Source organism: Rattus norvegicus, chromosome 4 (genome assembly GCF_036323735.1).
Source record: "Rattus norvegicus strain BN/NHsdMcwi chromosome 4, GRCr8, whole genome shotgun sequence".
In the NCBI taxonomy this organism is placed as follows: Eukaryota; Metazoa; Chordata; class Mammalia; order Rodentia; family Muridae; genus Rattus; species Rattus norvegicus.
Genome location: NC_086022.1, coordinates 53,911,774 through 53,927,058, shown reverse-complemented (window position 1 = coordinate 53,927,058; position 15,285 = coordinate 53,911,774). Strand labels below are relative to the sequence as shown.

The following is a 15,285-nucleotide window of genomic DNA, read 5'->3' as shown; positions in this document are numbered from 1 at the left end:
GGTGGCTGTATATGTATGGGCCACATGTGGGGCAGGCTCTGAATGGGTGTTCCTTCTGTGTCTGTTTTAATCTTTGCCTCTCTATTCCCTGCCAAGGGTATTCTTGTTCCCCTTTTAAAGAAGGAGTGAAGCATTCACATTTTGATCATCCGTCTTGAGTTTCATGTGTTCTAGGCATCTAGGGTAATTCAAGCATTTGGGCTAATAGCCACTTATCAATGAGTGCATACTATGTGTGTTTTTCTGTGATTGGGTTACCTCACTCAAGATATTTTCCAGTTCCAACCATTTGCCTATGAATTTCATAAAGGCATTGTTTTTGATAGCTGAGTAATATTCCATTGTGTAGATGTACCACATTTTCTGTATCCATTCCTCTGTTGAAGGGCATCTGGGTTCTTTCCAGCTTCTGGCTATTATAAATAAGGCTGCTATGAACATAGTGGAGCACGTGTCTTTTTTATATGTTGGGGCATCTTTTGGGTATATGTCCAAGAGAGGTATAGCTGGATCCTCAGGTAGTTCAATGTCCAATTTTCTGAGGAACCTCCAGACTGATTTCCAGAATGGTTGTACCAGTCTGCAATCCCACCAACAATAGAGAAGTGTTCCTCTTTCTCCACATCCTCGCCAGCATTTGCTGTCACCTGAGTTTTTGATCTTAGCCATTCTCACTGGTGTGAGGTGAAATCTCAGGGTTGTTTTGATTTGCATTTCCCTTATGACTAAAGATGTTGAACATTTCTTTAGGTGTTTCTCAGCCATTCGGCATTCCTCAGCTGTGAATTCTTTGTTTAGCTCTGAACCCCATTTTTTAATAGGGTTATTTGTCTCCCTGCGGTCTAACTAGGATGACATTTTCTAATTTCATCTATTTGCCTGCAAAACTCAGGATGTCCTCATTTTTTTGTTTTTTTGTTTTTTTTTTTTTGGTTCTTTTTTTTTTTTTTCGGAGCTGGGGACCGAACCCAGGGCCTTGCGCTTCCTAGGTAAGCGCTCTACCACTGAGCTAAATCCCCAGCCGATGTCCTCATTTTTAATAGCTGAGTAGTGTTCCATTGTGTAAATGAACCACATTTTCTGTATCCATTCTTCTGTCCTGGGACATCTGTGTTATTTCCAGCTTCTGGCTATCACAAATATGGCTGCCGTGAACATATTGGAACATGTGCCCCTGTGGCATGGTGGGGCATCTTTGGGGTATATTCCCAAGAGAGGTATTTATGGGTTTTTAGGTAGGTCTATCTGAGGAACCTCCAAACTGATTTCCAGAGTAGTTGTACCAGTCTGCAATCCCACCAGGAATGGAGGAGTGTTCCTCTTTCTCCACATCCTCGCCAACAAGTGTTGTCACCTGAGGTTTTGATTTTAGCCATTCTGACTGGTGTAAGGTAGAATTTCAGGGTCATTTTGATTTGCATTTCTCTGATCACTAAGGACTTTGACCATTTCTTTAAGTGCTTCTCAACCATTCACTATTCCTCTATTGTGAACTCTTGGTTTAGTTTTATATCCCCATTTTTTGATTTTTTTTTTGTGGTAAGCTCTTGAGTTCTTTATATATTTTGGATATTAACCCTCTATCAGATGTGGGGTTAGTGAAGATTCTTTTTCCCCAATCTGTAGGATATCGATTTGTCTTATTCACTATGTCCTTTGCTTTACAGAAGCTTTCCAGTTTCAAGAGGTCTCATTTATCAATTCTTGATCTTCGAGCCTGAGCCATTGAGGTTCTGTTTAGGAAATTTCCCCTTGTGCCAATGAGTCCAAGGCTCTTTCCCTCTTTCTATTCTATTAGATTCAGTGTATCTGGTTTTATATTGAGGTCCTTGATCCACTTGGACTTGAGCTTTGTGCATGGTGACAAATATGGGTCTATTTTTATTTTTCTATATACAGACATCCAGTTAGGCCAGTGCCATTTATTGAAGATGCTTTCTTTTTTCCATTGTATATTTTTGGCTTCTTTGTCAAAGATCAAGTGTGCATAAGTGTGTGGTTTTATTTCTGGATCTTTAATCCTATTCCATTGATCAACCTTTCTGTCTCTGTACCAATACCATGCAGTTTTGGCTTTTTTTTAAAATCTCTATTGCTCTGTAGTAGAGCTTGAGGTCAGGGATGGTGATTCCCCCAGCCATTCTTTTATTGTTAAGAATTGTTTTTGCTATTCTGGGTTTTTTGCCTTTCCAGATGAATTTGAGAATTGCACTTTCTATGTCTTTGAAGAGTTGTGTTGGGATTTTGATGGAGATTGCACTGAATCTATAGATTGCCTTTGGTAAGATGGCCATTTTTACTATGTTAATTCTGCCAATCTATGAGCATGGGAAATCTCTTCATTTTCTGAGATCTTTGATTTCTTTCTTGAGAGACTTAAAGTTCTTATAAAGATCTTTCACTTGTTTGGTTAGAGTTACCCCAAGATATTTCATAATATCTGTGGCTATTATGAAGGGAATTATTTCCTTAATTTCTTTTTCAGCCTATTTTTCATTTGTATAAAGGAATATTACTGATAAATAAATTAATTAGTAATTTTATATCCGGCCACTTTGCTGAAATTGTTTATCAGCTGGAGAATTTTGGGGTCACTCATATCATCATCTGCAAATAGTGATGCCTTTAATTCTTCTTTGCCAATTTGTATCCTTTTGATCTCTTTTTGTTGTCTTACTTTTCTAGCTAGCACTTTGAGTTCTATATTGAATAGATATAGAGATAGTGGGCATCCTTGTCTTGTCCCAGATTTTAGCGAGATTGCTTCAAGTATCTCTATTTAATTTGATATTGGCTGTTGGTTTGCAGTAAATTGCTTTTATTATGTTTAGGTATGGGCCTTGAATTCCTGATCTCTCCAATACTTTTAACATGAATGGACGTTGTATTTTGTCAAATGCTTTTTCTGCATTTAAGGAGATGATCATGTGATTTTTTCTTTGAGTTTGTTTATATGGTAGATTATGTTAATGTATTTCTTGTATTGAACCAACCTTACATTTCTGGGATGAAGCCTACTTGATGGTGGTGAATGATGGTTTTGATGTGTTCTTGGATCCGGTTTGCGAGAATTTTATTGAGTATTTTTGCATCAATATTCATAAGTGAGATTGGTCTGAAGTTCTCTTTTTAGATAGGGTTCTTGTGTGGTTTTATAATAATTGTGACTTCATAGAATGAATTAGGTAGCGTTCCTTCTATATCTATTTTATGGAATAGTTAGAGGAATATTGATATCAGGTCTTCTTTGAAGGTCTGGTAGAATTCTGAACTAAATCCATCTGGTCCTGGGCTTTTTTTTAGTTGGGAGGTTATTTAATGACTTTTTCTATTTCCTTATGGGATATGGTCCTGTTTAGAAAGTTTACCTGCTCTTGATTTAACTTTGGTATGAGATATCTGTCTAGAAAACCATCCATTTTATCTAGATTTTCCAGTTTTGTTGAGTCTAGGCTTTTGTAGTAGGATCTGATGTTTTTTTGAATTCCCTCCATTTCTGTTGTTATGTCTCCCTTTTCATTTCTGATTTTGTTAATTTGGATACTGCCTCTGGGCCCTTTAGTTAGTTTGATTAGGGGTTTATCTATCTTGGACTCTCTCAAAGAGCCAGCTTTTAGTTTTGCTGATTCTTCGTATTGTTATCTTTGTTTCTATTTGGTTGATTTCAGCCCTGAGTTTGACTATTTTCTGCCTTCTACTCCTTTTGGATGAGTTTGCTTCTTTTTGTTCTAGAGTGTGTTGTTAAATTGCTAGTGTAAGATCTCTCCAGTTTCTTTACCAGTGCACTTAGTGCTATGAGTTTTCCTCTTAGCACTGCTTTCATTGTGTCCCATACGTTTTGGTATAATGTGTCAACATTTTTATTAAATTCCAGAAAGTCTTTAATTTCTTTCTTTTTAACACTGGGATAGTCTTTAGAATATCCTATATATTTGCTCTTTTACTACAGCTGACTATTCGAACTATGCCCTCAAATAAAGACTGATAGAGAACATGAGATTCTTATGTTCCTGACTAAGGGGATTTTGTTTAGGGGAGAAAATGTGGAGTGATTGTTTAAATTTGGAGAATTTTACACTCTGATAGTGTACAAAGTAGTAACGTTTTAGAATGTCTGGGTCTGGGGTACCCAGTGGTCACTACCTTGGTATTTAACTGGAGACCTATGTTTATGGTCTGGCTTACTAGTTCTAGTTGGCTGGACATTTTTGACCAATGACTATATAATTATTGAAAGGTAAGAAAACGTGCAATTAAGGGGGAAAGAAAATAATTATCCTTTTGTGGTCACACTGCCTGTTAATAATGAAAGCTTGTTTCCACAGTAACAAATTTCCTTTTGTAAATCTGATATTTCTAGAATGGAAAGCTAATCCATCCATCCATCCAGAAGACAAAAAGGATACAGTTTTCTGTGACACTTGTTGGTAGCAATTCTCCTTCTCTGACTCTTGTTATCTTAGAACATTTTTAAAAACTACATTGTTTATTCCTTTAGATGCCCTTCTGTCGTCTCATTTAGGCACTCTTCTATGTGACTTCAATCTTAGTGCCTTTAATTTTAGTTCTGGTTGTAGACTGGATCATTAGGAACCTTTAAATCATGCACCCAATTTCTCCTATCTCCTGCCTTTCGAAGATTCCAGGCACACACCTCAGGGTGATGTGGTAACCTGAACTCACCCTTACCTCTATATGAGCCCTGTTCTGTAGAGCTCATGTAACCTCTCTTTGTGAGTGCCTCAACTACTCACTTGCTCTAGATCAGCAGTTCTCAACCTGTGCTTTGGGACCCCTTTGGAAGTTAAAAAGCCCTGTCACAGGGGTCACCTAAGACCATTGTAAAGCACAGATATTTACATTGCAATTCATAACAGTAGCAAAACTATAGTTATGAAATAGCAACGAAAACATTTAGGGTTGGGGGGGTCACTACAACATGAGGAACTGTATTAAAGCGTTGCAGCATCAGGAAAGTTGAGGACCACTGCTCTAGATAGAAACATGTATGTTATTATTAACTTCTGCACCTGACTAGCAACCAGCTTTTGGCTGTTGCTGTATTCTTCCCTAATATTTCACATGTCCATCTCCAAACCTGCTTTCATTGACTTAGGGAAATGGCTCTGTTCTGCATCTTGATGGTGTTACATGTGTCAAACAGACTATGCCTGTAGGGCAAGACATCCACTACAGATGTCTGAATCTGATTGGAGTGCCTTGTAATCTTCCTGATACCATGAGGGTAGGAGGCCATAGTAGCTCCTCTCTTTCCCCCTCCCTGTCTCTCTAGGGAAATAATTATGAGGTAGAGTTGCCTTTCTTGTTTCTTGTACAATGGACACTGTAGAGTTCATGTAAACTTGCTCTGTGAGTGTCTCATCTACTCACTTGCTCTAACACAGCAGTCTTCAACCTGTGCATCATGACCCCTTTGGAGGACGAACAGACCTTTCACAGGGGTTGCCTAAGACCATTGAAAAGCATAGATATTTACTTTTCAATTCATAATAATAGCAATATTTAAGTGAATCTGGATATCCTTCTCATCTTGATTATTTCGTTTCCACATGAGGCCATGAACGTCTAAGTTCTCAGTGCTCTCTGTTCCATCACCCAATCGACCGCTAGAAAGACCTTCCTAGACACACCTGGATCCTGCCCTTCTGTATTTCCCTGTGGGAGCCATGATTTTAATCACCTCCTGTCTGTGCAGCCCCCTTATCCCATTGTTGTCTTATTATCATCTTTTTTATCTACTACATCTACACTGCCCCAGTCATGCTCAGTTGCTCGAAGGTCTCCAGAAAGACCACATACTTTTGATACGTTTTGCATCTGACTCAATTCTGTGTGATGCTTTCGCATCAGGCATGCACCTGATGGAGCCATTGTATTTGAAAGAGATGGATACACCTGCTTTATGACTAGGAACTGTGATTTTTCATGCTTCTAAGCAGTTTTTAAAATTATATCTGTGTGCAATTCATCAGTAGATCAAAGCCTAAATATGAAACTGACTCTAGAGTCAACCGATACCATTCTTTCTCATGAAGTACAGTATGCTAAGACAATTCTCAAAAGAACCTCATCCAAAATAAAGAAAAGATGAAGAGATATTGTTAAAAAGAATTTCCATGAGGAAGACCCTGTTTTGAATTCTAAATACTTCATAAAGAGTGGAATCCAAGGCCTTGAAGGACTCTATATTTAGTTTTAGTTGAAACTCATTTACTCCGACAACTGTGGGATCTATTGACAACGTTCTTTAAAAATCTCATACTGAACATGATTTCTCTGAATAAGGACGGACATGCTTCCATTAATGTAATTGGGAAATTGAAACAAATAGTTCCTACAGGTCTCATTCTTAATTTAAAAAAACTTTAAGGTTTATAAAAACATTAGTTAACTTGTAATTTATCACCTGGAATATTGACTTCTGCAGGTTATCAGACTTTAAGAACTGACAGGTATACTGATGTAAGGGAATTCAGGTCATGACATCTTAACGAAATGTTACCAGTGGCCTTCTGGCTTTAACATTTTGGATGCATTTTAACAAATTATATGAAGAGATCATTTGCATTTCTGCAAGAGAGATGATCCCTAGAGTTGAGACCATTCATTTCCCTTTTTTTTTTCATGCATCATTTCTCACAGTCACAAGCCCAAAGAAACCTGCAATTTATGTGAGCTGTGCCATGTAAATGCTTTTTCTCCATGCTCAGGTGGCCAACAGCTACTGGGATAGAAAATGCATCTGCCTCTCTCTCTCTCTGAGCTGTGCATTTAACAGGGGGTCACTGTGGATGAATAAAACCCTTTTGCTGTATAAAAGAAAAGTTGATCACTACCCAGTGGCTTTTTGGGGGCTTAACTTTGTGCTTAATTTGTACCCTTGGGGACCTGAGAACTAATTCAGGAAGAAGAAAGGAGCCATTCTCCCAGTGCAGCCATTTTTTTTTTCTCCTGGGGAGGCCTGCTGATCTGGAAGCCTTTGTCCTCTCCCCACCTTCCAGTCCGTCCTGCTGTTCTTCAGTTGCTCTGTTCCACAGCCTCTGCTGTTTCATTTGTTGGCAGCTAAGTGGAATTTATTACGCTTCTATTTCTGAAGCCATTTAAGACCATGGTTGTTGTACATCTCTTATTATAGCGAAAGCATTCAAAGAAAAAGGAACCGTGGAAGGGAAATAAGCAAAGTTGACATTTTCCCTCATCAGAGGGGAGAAAAAAAAAACACCCTTAAGGCCTGAAATCAAAGAAGCCTGTTCTCGAAGATGAAGTTATCAGTGTTGGCAGAAGGACAGCCAAAGATAAAAACAGCTTTGCTGAACAGATTTATATATATCTTCTTTGTGCCAGCTTTTGGAAACTTGAACTTCATATGTAGGATTATCTGATTATATCATTCAGTTCTCTTAAATCTGGCTAACTCCTGTTTAGTCTCCTCTCTTCATCATAGACATAGTTTTCCTTTTAGGAGTTAAGTGCTTGATGGACAGCCCTTCCTTCCTGTCTATCTGAAGCATCAAGCATGCTCGCCCTCTAAATTTTAGTCATTTTCTTACCTTTCTATCTCACGAGACTTGAGTGCTTTTGACATCAAGATTGCCCTTTGTTTACGAAAGGCCCACTGCACTAACATACAGTAGACACAATAAATATTTGTTAGATGAATGGATAAGCACTGTAGACGCTTTGAGACACACAGAATGACTTGCGAAATTTACCTTTTATCATCTTTCTGGAAAATAAAATTTGAAAGCATAAAATTGTCGAGATTCAATGTCCTTTGCTACAGGTTACTGAAATGCAGACACAAGACACATGCACGTGCACCCACATGTGGGCACATTTGGGTGTTTATAACTGTAAACGGATTTCAAATGTGAGCAGTGCTATGGGTTCCAGCCGTAGTACTAGAGAACACCTTTTGGAAAATAGTAAGGTTGATTTCAGAGTTAAAATGTTAGAAGGGTTTGGACGTACATTTGAAAGAGTCTAAAACACTACTCTAGTATCTTGTACTCAATAGAACCACAAAAGACCTCGATTGTGATAGGCACTCATTTGGAAGTGGAAACAGTGTACTGACTGCCAACTTCTGATACATTAGATAAAGTTGATGCTTCAGCAACATGTTCTTAGAAGGATTATTACAAATGAAATAAGTTGCCAGCCTGCAGAGTAAAAGATATTGTCCTTACAAGTGGTAGGAAAGAAATTGTATTTTATAGAACCCTGCTGTGGAAATTAGCATATGGAGATGAAGATATTAGTTAGACTTGAGGATAATGCAGTATGAAATTTACCCTAATTAGTCTACATTTAAAAAAATGAGCTTTGAAACAAGCAGTGTAGTTGAGCAAAAATACACAATGTAAGGCTCTTTCAGTTGTAAAATTGCATTGTTTCTAAGTGATAACAATTACAGTATCTTATTACTAACCCATGTTATTTTTATAGCTATTCAGACAGCTCAACTCCAGCCTATCAGCTCTCTAATGTTACTTATTGTTCTGTTTCTTATAGGACATTATAAACCAGGGTTAGTCCTGTAGCATTTGCCAGATCAAAACTTAAACTAAGAATCTAAAGGTTATCAGGAATCTAGAGGTTATCACCTCTAAGAAACTTTTGTTTTGCTGACGATTTTAATGATACTGTTGTTTTGAAAATGTATTAAACATAATTGTAAGGGGGCAACTTTGTGTTTCTCAGTCTAACATGCAAACAATGGAGGTAAATTAATGTCATAACTAAAAACTTCTTTGTAAACGGTCATTCTAACTGCAGTGTGGTATCATTACAAATTTCTAATAATTTGCTCAAACACGTAGAGATTTCCCATTAAATTGAAAATTAAACCACATCTAAGATTTAAATGGTTGCAATTATGGCATAAATCAGGATACAAGGACCCCAAAGCAATGACTAGTTAGCCCACAAAAAACATCCAATATCTGAAAAGCCAGTAATTGTGATCAACACAGGCTTGTTTCTGAAGAACTGTAATCAGGCAAAGAAATAGAGCAGCTTTTTACTCTAAAGTAAAAGAGGAAAAAAGAAACACTAAGTTATCCCTGAGGGATATCTAGCTGAACCCTCTGCTCTTAAAGTCTTGATAGAAGGAGACGGATTAGTGCTAAGCACAGCGGCCATCCTTAAAAGCCATCCTGGAAGAAAAGGCTCCCTAGAGCAGATGAAAGAATCAGAGATGCCCACATTTAAGAGTCCCACCATTAAGAGTCCCACAGAAACATCAAGCTAACAACCATAACATACACGCAGAGGACCTAGCTCCGACCTGTGCTGCTTCAGTGTTTGTGAGCCCCTAAGAGCCCTACTTAGTTGGTGTCTGTGGCCATTGGGTTGCCTAGCCCAGCCTTGATATGAGGGTTTATGTCGTGTCTTATTGTATCTTGTTAGGCTGTGTTCAGTGGACATCCCTGGGAGGCCTGCTCTTTTCTAAAGGGAAATGGAGGATGAGGAGGAGGAAGAGGAAGAGGGAAGATGGGAAGTGGGGGTTGGAGGACAGGGAAGAGTGGAAGGAGGGGAGGCTGTGGTCAGGATGTATTAAAAACAAACAGTACAGCCACCCTGGCTCTATTCATTACACAGCTCAGACCCTGTTCTGTGTTTCTGTTCCATCATCCCAGGAATTCTTAGTCGAGTGTTAGGGCAAATGTACACTCATTTCCCACCCCTCAATTTAGGGTGTACACTAGGCTGGGGGTGCTGTATGCCATATTTGTTAATAGAAAGTGAGAATTTCTGGCAACACTTGGGTAGTAGTGATCATAGCACAGCTAAAACGCTTGTCCCTCATATGTGCGACAGATTGGTGCCCAGAGCCTGGGCAGCATTTCAACTGTTGCTCCAGTCATGTTTAAAAGGACACTATCTTTGCTTCTGATATATTTACATCCCTGTGTAGTTTACGTTATCGCCAGATTCCCTTTTTCTTTGTAAAATACTGGGGACTGAAGTTAGGGGTATATGCGTTCTAGGTAAGCACTCTACCACTGAGCTGTAGTCTAAGCTCCGGGTGACTTTTTAACACAGAATCCGTTATAAATACTGTGCAAATAATATATTGTTGTACTGACTTGTTTAGTGAGTAAGGACCAATCCCAAAATGGTCTATGTATGCTGTGCCCAGACACAGTTCTTGTGGTTTCGAGAGACTCTTCCTGAAGCTGAGGCTGGTCTCCAACAAACTGTAGAAACTGGCCTTGAACTCTTGTTCCTCCTGTCTCCACTTGTCAAGTGTTGGAATTACAGACATGTGGCATCATGCTCAAATGGACACTGTAGCTGAACTTTGGCTGCTTTGTGGGTTCTTTTTTATTCCACCCTTCTCTATCCCTTTTCAACCCTTTCAACCCCATAACACTGGATAAAGGATAGAGGAGAAAGGTTGACATCATTAGACTACATCCTACTATTAGGGCCGTCATGTTCCTTGGGAGCAAGTTTGATCTTCGACATCAGGATATCTAATTAATTCTTCTAGTCATTTCTTCTTTGTGCACGAATACTTAACAAACCGAGACCAACAGCAATCAACAGAAACCAACCCCTGACACTATTAATGATAGTCTGCTATGCTTGCAGATAGGACTTTTAGCATAACTGTCCTTTGCCCAGCAACTAATGAAGGCAGATGCAGAGACCTATGCCCATAGGTGTTGGGTAGAGCTCCAGGAGACTTATGCCAGGGGTAGTATTGGGGGAACCAGAGAGGTCAAGGACACCACAAGGAAACCTACAGAATCAACTATCCTGGGCCTGTAGGGGCTCACAGAGACTGGACCTCCAACCAAGGAGCATGCACATGATGGACCTCAGCTCCCTGCAAATTATGTGGCATATATGCAGCTTGGTCTTCATGTGGGGCCCATGGCAACCAGAGCAGGGGCCATATATGACTCTGCTGCCTGCCTTTGGATCCCTTTCCTCTAGCTGGGATGCTGTGTCTAAATCCTAGCCAGCATGTGCTGTCCCTTGAGTTTTTGATCTTAGCCATTCTGATTGGTGTACGATGAAATCCCAGAGATGCTTTGAATTTCATTTCCCAGACGATGAAGGTTGTCGAACATTTCTCTAAGTGTTTCTTGATTCTTTTGAGATTTCTCTGATTAGCTCTGTACCCAACTTTTTAATTAAGTTATTCGGCTTGTTGGTGCCTAACTTCTCTAGTTCTTTATATATTTTGCATTTTAGTCCTCTGTCAGAGGTAGGGCTGGTGAGGATCTTTTTCTATGCTGTGTGTTGCCATTTTGTCTTATTGACAGTGTGTTTTGCCTTTCAGAAACGTTTGAGTTTCATGAGGTCTTATTTATCAATTGCTGATCTTAGATCTGGTGCCATTGGTGTTCTGTTCAGGAAATTGTCCCCTCTGCCAATAAGTTCGAGGCTCTATCCCATTCTCTCTTCTATTAGATTCGGTGTATCTGTTTTTATCCTTGATTTTTGTGAACTTGAGTTTTGTGCAGGATGACATATGTATTTGCAGTCGTCAACATGCAGACATCAAGTTAGACCAGCATCACTTATTGAAGATGCTTTCTTTTTTTCATTGAATGGTTTTGTCTTCTTTGTCAAAAACCAAGTGTCCATAGGTGTGTGGGTTTATTTCTGGGTCTTTAATTCTACTGCATTGATCAACCTATCTGTTTCTACTCCAATATCATGCAATTCTTATTACTGTGGCTCTGTAGCACAACTTAAAATCAGGGATGGTGATACCTCCAAAATTCTTTTATTATACAGGGTTGTTTTAGCTATCCTGTTTTTTTTCCACATTAATTTGAAAATTCCTCTTTCATGGACTGTAAAGAATTGTGTTGTAATTTTGACAAGAATTGCATTGAATTTGTAAATTGCTTTTGGTAAAATGGTGATTTTCCCTATGTTAATCCTACTGGTCTATGAGCATAGGAGATTTTTTTCATTTTCTGTTATCTTCCTCAATTTCTTTCTTCAGAGACTTGAAATTCTTGTCATACAGGTCTTTCACTTGCTTGGTTAGAGTTACACCAAGATATTTTATATTATTTGTGGCTATTGTAAAGTATTGTTTTACTAATTTCTTTCTCAGCCTGTTTATCATTTGTATAAAAGAGGGCTATGATTTTTTATTTTAGTTAATTTTGCATCCAGCTACTTTGCTGAAGGTGTTTATCAACTGTAGGAGTTACCTCATAGAAATTTTAGGGTTACTTATTTATGGTATTATATCATCTGTGAATAGCAATCTTTTGATTTCTTCCTTTCTAATTTGTATCCCCTTGGTCTCCTTTGGTTGTCTTGTTGGATTTCAGAGGTGATGGGGCAGACCTCACGGCTGCTGAACTTGCCAGGGGACCCAGCTGGCAGGTGATTGGGGCATGGGGATATCACCTGGTTATCCTTGGTGGCAACAGGCTTCCAAGTATACAGGCAGAGCCGTGGCCTGGGAAATGGGATGCAGAGGGGACAGGGTAGAACTTGTTCTTCCAGGAAACAATTCTTGTAAAAAGTATTCTTTGATGCATGGTTAGTTGAATTTGAGGATGCAGAACGCATCTATTCAGAGATTCAATGATTCAGCTATTTCGCTATGGATACCAGCTTTCTGAAGAACTTTGAACTTGTTATAAACTTGTTCTATGCAAGGTCCTAAGACATAACTCCTGCATCCCCTTTCTGAGATGTCTGTAGGGGTCTTCAAATACTATGGATTACCACAACTGCTCTCTGAAAGTTGTCTTAATGTGTCAAGGCACTTGACCAAGACACATGAACACATACTCAAGTTAGAGCTAGGCAGAGAATGAAGTATACATGTTAAAATATATGCTGTTCTCCCTATGGAGTCAACGAGCAATTGCTAATATAAATTAAACCATTCTTTAGGCCAAGTAATATAAATCAGCCTCAAACTCAGTCTTGGAGATATGTTTTACTTTCTGCAGACTGAATAGTACCCCTCCACCACAAAGACTAACGGGGCACCCCCTATGCTGTGGAAGCACCTTTAAATGTTTCTAAGAGATTTAATTTTCAATGTGTTTATGTGCACCATGGGTGTGCAGGAGCCTATGGAGGCTAGAAGATTTGGATTGTCTAGAATTGAGATTAGAAGTAGTATGATCCATGACATAGGTACAGGGAATTGATCTGAACTTGGCAGCAGTGAACACTCTTCCATGAGCCATCTTCTCAGCCCCCAGGCTTGGTTACATGATATATTCAACAAGTCCAACCACATACTGCTCTGTCTTTCTTTCTCATCCCTGTCAAGGATGCTGGCTCCAGAGCAGGATACACTCTCTCCAGTCCCTAGTAAAATGTAATTCAGGGTACCATAAATTTAGGCCTAAACAATAGTCCTTACCTAGCATATAAGAAGCCCTAAGTTCAATCTTCAGTTCATCGAAGATAAATAGATGAATTAAAAAAAAAGGCTTTACTTTTCTATGGTCTATAAATTTGATTCTTTTCTGAATTTAATTTAATTACATTATTAATTTATTTATATTCCATATGTTGACACCCCCACCCTTTCTTGGGCCCTCTCCACGAGTTCTTCACCCTATCCTTCCCTTCCCCTTTGCCTTTGAGAGGGTGATTCCCCACCCACCCACGCACACACCTCACCCCTTCCTGGGGCATCAAGTTTCTACAGGATTAAGTGCATCCTTTCCCACTGAAGCCACACAAGGCAGTCCTCTGCTACATATGTAGTGGTGGGGGCTATGGATCAGCCCATCTTTGGTTGGTGGATTAGTCTCTGAACTCTGCAGTGTCTGGGTTAGTTGAAACTGTTGTCCTCGTATAGGGTTGTGACTCCCTTCAGCCCCTTCAGTCCTTCCCCTAACTCTTCCATGGGGGTGCCTGTGCTCAGTCCAATGGTTGGTTGTAAGTATCTGCATCTGTTTTAGTCAGCTACTGGTAGAGCGTCTCAGAGGATCGCTGTGCTAGGCTCCTGTCTTTAAATACAGCATGGCATCAGTGATAGTGTCAGGGTTTGGTGCCTGAGAGTGAGAGGAATCCCAAGTTGGGATGGTCTCTGTCTAGCCTTTATTTCAGTCTCTGCTTCATTTTTGTCCCTGAATTTCCTTTAGATATGAACAATTATGGGTCAAAAATTTTGAGGGTGGTTGCATGGCCCCATGTCTCAAATGGGGGCCATGTCTATCTACTGAAGATTCTCTCTTTAGGTTCCATCTCCCCACTATTGGGCATTTAGGCTAAGGTTATCCCCACTGGGTCCTGGGAGCCTCTCACATCCTTGGTGTCTTTGATTTTCTAGAGGTTTCTCTCCTCCCACCCCACACTGCTGCATTTTTCTATTCATTCTCCTGGTTCTCTGGGCTTCTCTCCTGTCTCACCCCAAACCTGATTCTGCCCCCATTTTCCCCTCTCCCTCTCAGGTCCCTCCTTCCTTCCACCTCCCAAGATTGTTTTGTTCTCCCCTTCTAAGAGAGATTGAAGTCTACACATTTGGGCTGTACTTCTTGTTAAGCTTCGTATGGTCTGTGAGTTGTATCATGGGTACTTTGAATTTTTTGGCTAATATGCACTTATCAGTGAATACATTCCATGTGTGTCCTTTTGACCTGGGTTACCTCACTCAGGATGATATTTTCTAGTTCCATCAGTTTGTCTGCAAAATTCATGATGTCCTCGTTTTTAATAGCTGAGTAGTATTCCAGTGTGTAAATGAACCACATTTTCTGTATATATTCTTCTATTGAGGGACATCTAGGTTGTTTCCAGCTTCTGACTATTATAAAGAATGCTGCTATGAATATAGTGGAGCACTTCCCTTGTGATATGAGCTTTTGGGTATATGCCCAGGTGCTATATCTGGGTTGTCAGGTTATTACCAATTTTCTGAGGAACCTCCAGATTGATTTCCACAGTGGTTGGATTAGTTTGCAATCCGACTAGCAATGGAGGAGTGGGATCTTTCCACATCCTCTCCAGCATCTGCTGTTACCTGAGTTTTTGATCTTAGCCATTCTGACTGGTGTGAGGTGGAATCTCAGGGTTGTTATGATTTGCATTTCCCTGATGACTAAGGGTGTTGGACGTTTCATTAAGTGCTTCTCTACCATTTGAGATTCCTCAGTTGAGAATTCTCTGTTTTTCTGTTCCCCATTTTAAAAGTTGGGTTATTTGATTTTCTGGACTCTTACTTCTTGAGTTCTTTGTATATTTTGGATATTAACTATCAGATGTAGGGTTGGTGACGAACTTTTCCCAATCTATAGGGTGCCGTTTCTGTCTTAT

The 15,285-nt window shown here is 39.5% G+C and overlaps 1 protein-coding gene across 4 annotated transcripts in view; it reads left to right on the top strand.

Annotated features, from left to right (window-relative positions):
* Window positions 1–15,285, top strand: part of Iqub (IQ motif and ubiquitin domain containing) — a 64,944-nt gene that overhangs the window by 35,221 nt on the left and 14,438 nt on the right. Inside the window, exon 9 of one of the 4 annotated variants that reach the window (XM_063285735.1) lies at window positions 2,194–2,281. The exons of the other annotated variants lie outside the window; for them this stretch is intronic. Within the exon in view, the coding sequence (XP_063141805.1) occupies window positions 2,194–2,271 (78 nt within the window). The 3' untranslated portion in view covers window positions 2,272–2,281. The remainder of the gene's footprint in view (window positions 1–2,193; window positions 2,282–15,285) is intronic. 4 annotated transcript variants of the gene reach the window in all.